Source organism: Trachurus japonicus, chromosome 18, assembly GCF_045865225.1.
Source record: "Trachurus japonicus isolate A0001 chromosome 18, Traja_1.0".
In the NCBI taxonomy this organism is placed as follows: domain Eukaryota; kingdom Metazoa; phylum Chordata; class Actinopteri; order Carangiformes; family Carangidae; genus Trachurus; species Trachurus japonicus.
In genome coordinates this window covers 7,542,945-7,549,874 of record NC_140924.1, presented here as the reverse complement: position 1 = coordinate 7,549,874, position 6,930 = coordinate 7,542,945, and the positions used below count along the sequence as shown (strand labels likewise).

The 6,930-nt window shown below is 41.0% G+C and overlaps 1 protein-coding gene across 1 annotated transcript in view; it reads right to left on the bottom strand.

Moving 5' to 3' along the window:
* Nucleotides 1–213: 213 nt before the first annotated feature.
* Nucleotides 214–6,930, bottom strand: part of cnpy3 (canopy FGF signaling regulator 3) — a 7,830-nt gene continuing 1,113 nt past the window's right edge. Inside the window, exons 2-6 of the mRNA XM_085759759.1 lie at nucleotides 5,650–5,776; nucleotides 4,333–4,429; nucleotides 3,557–3,679; nucleotides 2,053–2,170; nucleotides 214–638 (exon numbers count right to left, since the gene is read on the bottom strand). Of these exons, the coding sequence (XP_085615885.1) occupies nucleotides 322–638; nucleotides 2,053–2,170; nucleotides 3,557–3,679; nucleotides 4,333–4,429; nucleotides 5,650–5,776 (782 nt within the window). The 3' untranslated portion in view covers nucleotides 214–321. The remainder of the gene's footprint in view (nucleotides 639–2,052; nucleotides 2,171–3,556; nucleotides 3,680–4,332; nucleotides 4,430–5,649; nucleotides 5,777–6,930) is intronic.

The following is a 6,930-nucleotide window of genomic DNA, read 5'->3' as shown; positions in this document are numbered from 1 at the left end:
GAGCGTTGTGGAGTTGTTGGATTGTGTATTTGATGAGTTTGATGAGGAAAACCAAAGAAATCCCATAATGAGCCTCCTCTGTAGCGTAGCTCTGAGCAGCTCACGGCTCTGCTCCGCCGTTCTAAAAACAGCTTGCACCGACAATTAAAGGTAACAAACCTACTGCTATGACTATAATAGAGATTACGGCAATGGGCCAATTTGCCAAAAAAAATGTTGAACTATCCCTTTAAAACGGTGTGTAACAGCACAACCTCAGACGTTTTTTTCCGAAGCCGCAGACTTTAGATTTTTACAAAGAGTTTAGTTGAGTTTTCCGGCTCACAGCTCCGTCTTGTGTCCGGACAGAGGAACCTGCGGCTGGATCTCCTCGTCGGACGTGGCCGCCGTCTTCTCCACGGGAGCCTTGCTCTTTTTCTTCTTCTTCACCTTCTTCTCCTTCTTCTTCTTGGCCGTCTTCTCTCCCTCCGAGCCGCCACCGTCTCCTCCCTCCCCTCCTCCTCCTCCTCCTCCTCCTCCTCCTACCTCCTTCCCTTTCTTCCCTCCTCCCTTCTTCTTTTTCTTTTTCTTCTTGTCCTCTGCGATAGCCGCCGGGTCTCCCTTCTTCATCGTAGGGCTCCACGCCTCGTCCAGACAGGCTGGAAACACACAGAGGAGGAGGAAAACGTTAAGAAGAGAGACTGAGGCTGTATTCGAAACCACATACTATACTGCTAGTACGTACTGATTTGGCCAAAATACAGTATGCAGTATGCAAACAAAAGCAAAATCTTCAGTATGCGGAAAATGTCGTACTGATTCGGAAAATATCTCCAGTATTTAATTTAATTCAGTTTATTTGATAGGGACAATGCAGGTTAACATAGTGACACTTCCACTAGTTACAAACAAGTCAGTGTGACTGATGTTCTGCATACAGAGATTATAGCTAAAGGTAGTTTCCAACTCCCGTCCCTAGTTAGGCTTTTAGTAGAAAAAAAGAAGTTAAGAAGAAAGACATCCAAATTATATACAACACTATAAAATGTGCAATACATCTAAAATCATACCAAGTCATGACACATTAAAAATGCATACAGTTCTGATTTTGTTTCAGCCAGATTTCAACCTTTGTATTAAAAATTCTAATGTCTCGGGTTAGTTTTATTTCGGTCGGTAGAGAATTCCACATCTGGGAACCCTTTATAGAGAAGGCTGATTGCCCAAAGGAGGTCTTATGCCATCTGACCAGTCTACAGTACATTGCGTACTGTATCCCACAATGCAATGCGCCCCAGACGTCTAACCGTAACCAAAGACGGTAGTGAAGTATCTTTGCCGTGTACTGTAACTATGTTATAAAGTTTAATTAATAAAATAAAACTTAATGCAGACTGATGTGTTCATTGTAAAACATTTATTTATTTTTGTAAATGTGGTGATTTCTGTACGTAGGCTACAGAGCCCCGAGGCAGCGCTGCTCTTCTGTCCAATACACAAAGGAAGCTTCACTTTACATTCAAACAAACTAATGCGACTGCCACAATTGTTAGATTTCATCAATGAGACCAACATTTATCTCCTAAAAATAATTTAACCAGCCGGTGGTAAACCTCTAAAAACCTGCGGGTAAGTTAATTAGCGATTGTTTTCTCCCCCGGGATGACGACGGAGGTTGGCCGGCCGAGCAGCTCGCGGTCGTTGCGGAGCTTCACTTCTCTGAAAAAACATCGGAGCAAACTTCTAAACAGCCGTCATTTGGATAAACTGGCCGTATATTTGGGATCTCAACAGTTACTTTCTCGCATGAAAAAATATTAAAACTTAATAAAGTTACATAATTACAGCGCTAGAGCGCGAAATAAAACAGCTTTTCGCCAGTTTTATACTCGTATACTGCATACTGCGGTGTGAACGGCGTCGGTCTGTTCAAGTAGTATACTGAATCCCACATTCAGTATGCAGTATACAGTACATACTAACGCAGTACGGTAGTATGCGGTTTCGGACACAGCCTGAGACACATGAAGAAGACGGACGGAGGGGAACAGAAACAGGAAGTGGACGTGTTACCTTGGTCTTGTCCCTTGAGGACGTGTTTCTCACACAGGTAGGTGGTCAGGTCCTCCTCCTGACTTCCTTTGTACCAGTCCTCGATCACGTCCTCGTACTGCTCCACTAACACGTCACACTGACACACACACACACACACACAGTTAGTATACCATACACATACAGCAGGGCTATTCAATTACAAATTCAGTGGGGCCAGATTTTAAAACCGAGACCTTAAGCTGGGCCGGACATTTTCAGCGGTCAATAAGGAGGAGGTTATTACAAATGAGGGGCATTTTTAAAACCCAGCATTAGCTACTAAACAACTTAGGCCCTGTCCCAATTCTCCCCCTTAAAACTTCCACTTGGTTTTGAGTGCCCTCAACCGTAAATTCCCCTCGTTATGGAAATGGGACACCACTAGTGTAGTGAACGTAGCGAACGTGATAACATACGTCACATGTTTACAATTATACCGGTGGAACGTGCTACTATTTTCACTCATGAATAATGCCGGCGGTTCCGCTGTTGTGTTGCCTGTTGCGTTGGCTGTGTTTGTTTATCTCAGTCTAAACTATTTTTGTAATTAGTCATGGTTATCATAGATTAGCCGGGCTAACGGTTAGCTACCTGTTTAACTTTAATAACTCAGTGAATCAATAAACGGTCCATGAAAAAATATTTTCTCCAGTGGATATCTGAGTTACAACATGACTGAGCTAACTGGAGTAGTTTCATGTCGTGTGCGACAACGGGAGGGTTTTAACAGCTGACGTCCTGCTGCTACCACCGTTAGCTTAGCTACCGCCGTTAGCTTTGCTGCTGCTGTCAGCTGTCCTTGTCAGCTGACGCGACACCGTGATTCCCCCAATAAATACCACACATAGCGACACAAAACACACACAGAGAGAAATAGTAGGCTAATGTTTCTTCAAGCATTTCAGATTTGTCTAAACGGCGATCGAGCGTGACAACGGGTAATTTCATCTTCCACTTAGTTTTAAGCCCGCATCGGACCTCACTACATTTTGAGGTCTGATTTTAAGGGCAAAATCGCACTTCCCCTTGCTCCCTAGAGTAATGGGACACCCTACCCCTACACGTGAACGCGCAAAATGTAGGGTTAGGGCAAATATTTAGGGTTAGGGGGAGAATTGGGACAGGGCCTTAGTCTACTAGCCTAAACAAAAGAGAATAGTCAATAATAGTAGTGATAGTAGTAGTAAAGATGTAGGCTAGTTGTTAATGCTTTGAGTTGGAGGTTTTTTTTAGGAACTAAAAGTTTCCTGGGGCCTAACTATCCTCTGAGTTTGCACTGAGGTTTACAGCAGGGGGTTATGTAAATCACTAAATGTAGCCTATAGTCTTAAAATTAGGCCTAAAAATGAGCACAGATTTCTTCTCTAACATATTTTGATTGGTGAAAAACAAGGAGCAAAAGGCCGTTTTGGGGCAAATTACTCCGGGGAAGTATTTGATTACGGATTATTCCTTTTGAAAAGTCTGTGTTTTGTGTCGTCACCTGTTTCTTGAGGTCGGCGACCTCCGCTGACGTCTCGTTCCACAGCTCGAAGGGAATGTCCATCACCACGTTCACGCCTTTGTTCACCAAACCGTGCAGGGTGGAGAAGGTCTCTGACATACCCTGCACACGCACACACACAAAGTAGAACACACACTTAACTTAAAGGGATAGTTCAACATTTTGGCAAATTGGTCCATTGCCATAATCCCTATAGTCATAGCAGTAGGTTTGTTACCTTTAATTGTCGATGCAAACTATTTTTAGAACGGCGGAGCAGAGCCGCGAGCTGCTCAGAGCTACGCTACAGAGGAGGCTCATTATGGGATTTCTTGGTTTCAAACTCGTCAAACTCATCAAATACACAATCCAACAACTCCACAACGCTCTGGTGGACAAGTTGTGAGCTGCACATTCACCACGCTATGAGATAATAACACAACGTTACCACACAGAGTTGTTTTAGAGGGAAATACAGAGACTGCTTGATGAAAAACTGTCCCTGAAGGCAACACGTCGCATCAGCGGTTTTGCATGAATTTCCCTCTAAAACAACTCTGTCTGGTAACGTTGTGTTATTATCTCATAGCGTGGTGAACGTGCAGGTCACAACTTGTCCACCAGAGCGTTGTTGTGGAGTTGTTGGATTGTGTATTTGATGAGTTTGATGATGAGGGAAACCAAGAAATCCCATTAGCCTCAATGGGCCAATTTGCCAAAATGTTGAACTATCCCTTTAATGAACTCATGTTACTGTATGAACAGGAAAAGCCGACCTTGGCGAAGCGGTTGCTGCCCGTCCTCTCCTTGTGCAGGTTGTACGACAGCAGCCTCTGACACACATTTTCCACGACCTCGATGAATCTCAGGTCTCTGAGACGGAGAGAGAGAGAGATGAGAGATTCAGGACATCCCATAATAAACATCCCATAATAACCTCAGCATGTCATCTCACTCTGTTTGTCTGTTTGTTTCATTCTTTGTTTGATTGATTGATTGAGTTTTCTCCATGGATGTATTATATTGGTTTTCTCTCTTTTACTTCCTGGTTGCAGCCTGCTGGTTGCCTACGTTACCCAGAATGCTTTGCAACGCTCCGTCCTCTGGTCTCTGCAGCAGCTTCACTGTTCTATAATAAACTGGAACAGGAACTGAACCAGACCGAGTTCCCGTCCCCTGTGTGTGTGTGTGTGTGTGTGTGTTAGAGAGATCCAGAATCACCCAGTAAAACGTCCTTCTCACACACTTTAAAGGTCGGAGCGTTGGGTTTTTTTTTTCTTTTAAACAGTGAAACTTTTAACTCCACCACCACAATTACAACAACACAACAACATAAACACACTAACACAGACAGGGCCGTTGCTAGGAATTCTGGGCCCCCTTAAAGAATACTAAAGTGGGCCCCTCCCCCTAACTTTTCCTTTTTTTTTTTTCTTAGACTACGTATGTACTATCATGTATTATTTAGCCTACTTTGTTTTGATGCTAATGCAGCATTACACTGCAAAAACTCAAGTATCTTACCAAGAATATTTGTCTTATTTCTGGTCAAAATGTAATTTCTAGTCAAAACAAATCTCATTATACTTAAAATAAGACGCATCATATTAAAAGTAGCTTGTTTTTAGACACTTTTTACTCCTTTCAAGCATATTTTCACTTGGAATAAGTAGAAAAAATCTGATAATGGAACAAGTTTTTCTTCCTTATTACAAGCACAAAAAACTGACTTTCACTGGCAGATTTTTCTACTTATTTCAAGTGAAAATTTGTTTGAAACAAGTGAAAATGATCTAAAAACAAGTTAATATTTAGGTTATGAGTCTTATTTTAAGTGGAAAGAGATTAGCTTTGATTAGAAATGAGACATTTGGACAAGAAATAAGACAAATATTCTTGGAAAGATGTTGAGTTTTTACAGTGTACTATGAGTATTAGGGTCAGGGTCTTATGCAGAATAATTCAGTCATACAAAGATTAGACTACTGGGGTTTTTTATGGGCCCCACTGGGCGCTGGGCCCCTAGAATTATCATCACCTTTCTCCCCTATACAACGGCCCTGAACACAGATATAAAAACACAGCAGACTCACGACTTGATGTATTTGATGGGCGGCGCCCCCTTGCTGTCGATGAAGCGGTAGTTCCTGTCGATCACTTCTTTGGTTTTCCCCGTCTCCTCGAACGCCGACTTCATCTCGATGCTGACGAACTTACACACTGACGACAAAACAATTAATCAATTAAATGGTCTGAAAACATATTAAATATGCTAGTTTTTTAATAATTGAATATTCATTTTGGTCATTTTTTAAGCCAAAATATTAAATGTGTCAATTCCAACTTCTTAAAAGACAAGATTTCTCTTTAAAAAATATATTCCGCCATTTATTTAACATGATTAATTAATAAAGACAAAAAAAATGGAAGTGACAGGAAGAGAATAAATAATCAATTAATCAATAGACAGAAAGAAAACCGCCTTAATAAACGTTAATTTAATTTATGACACCATAATATTTTCATCATCATCATCAATTTTTTACAGCTAGAACCCGTCACAGTGGCTAGATAACAATTAATTGTTCTTCTGTTGATTGACTAATCAACTATTTTGATCATGGCTGTGTAATTTCACTCTTGTAATTTCATCTTTTCAAACATGTGTTTTTCTGTTTATTATTGTAGCCTATGTGATATTTTATGTGGTTTTTTTTTATTGTATGGACGGTTCTTCATAAAAACAATCGATTCAAAGGTGTCTGATTGATCAATAGCAATAAAGGTTGTTGTTTTTTTGAATGAACCAAGTAAATAATCGACAAATCTTCTAAATAATCGAACAAGACGATTCTTTGACATCTTTGTACTAGAGGCAATGAAGAGCAGAGAGAGACATGGCTGCACTTAGAGGCTCACAGTTTAAATTCTGTAAGTCTCTCTGCTGCGTTGAACACACAGTTGGAGAGAGGACAAGTTTGTCTACAAATGTGGAAAAAATCATGTGTGTAGAGTGTAAATTGTGGCCGTGAGCAGCGTGGAAAGAGAAAAGTTTCAGACAATTTCAGACAACTTATCTCACTCTAGCCGATGATGTCACCCACTCTAGCCCGAACATTCCGTGCAATACCAATTTCTCAAAAAAAAAAAAAAAAAGATCATGGTCATTGAACAGTGATTGATCAAAAACTGTACGACCTATTGAAACGTGGATTAATACAACAATAGACAAGACTTGTGTCTACATTTCAAAGTTTAAATGGAGTCTCTAGGTGAAAGTATGCCGGAGCAGTAGACGTTTGAAAAAGTCCAATAATGTGTTAGTTTTTTCACCTACCTCCTCCCATTCATTCTCTATGGGAAATTTGTTCGCT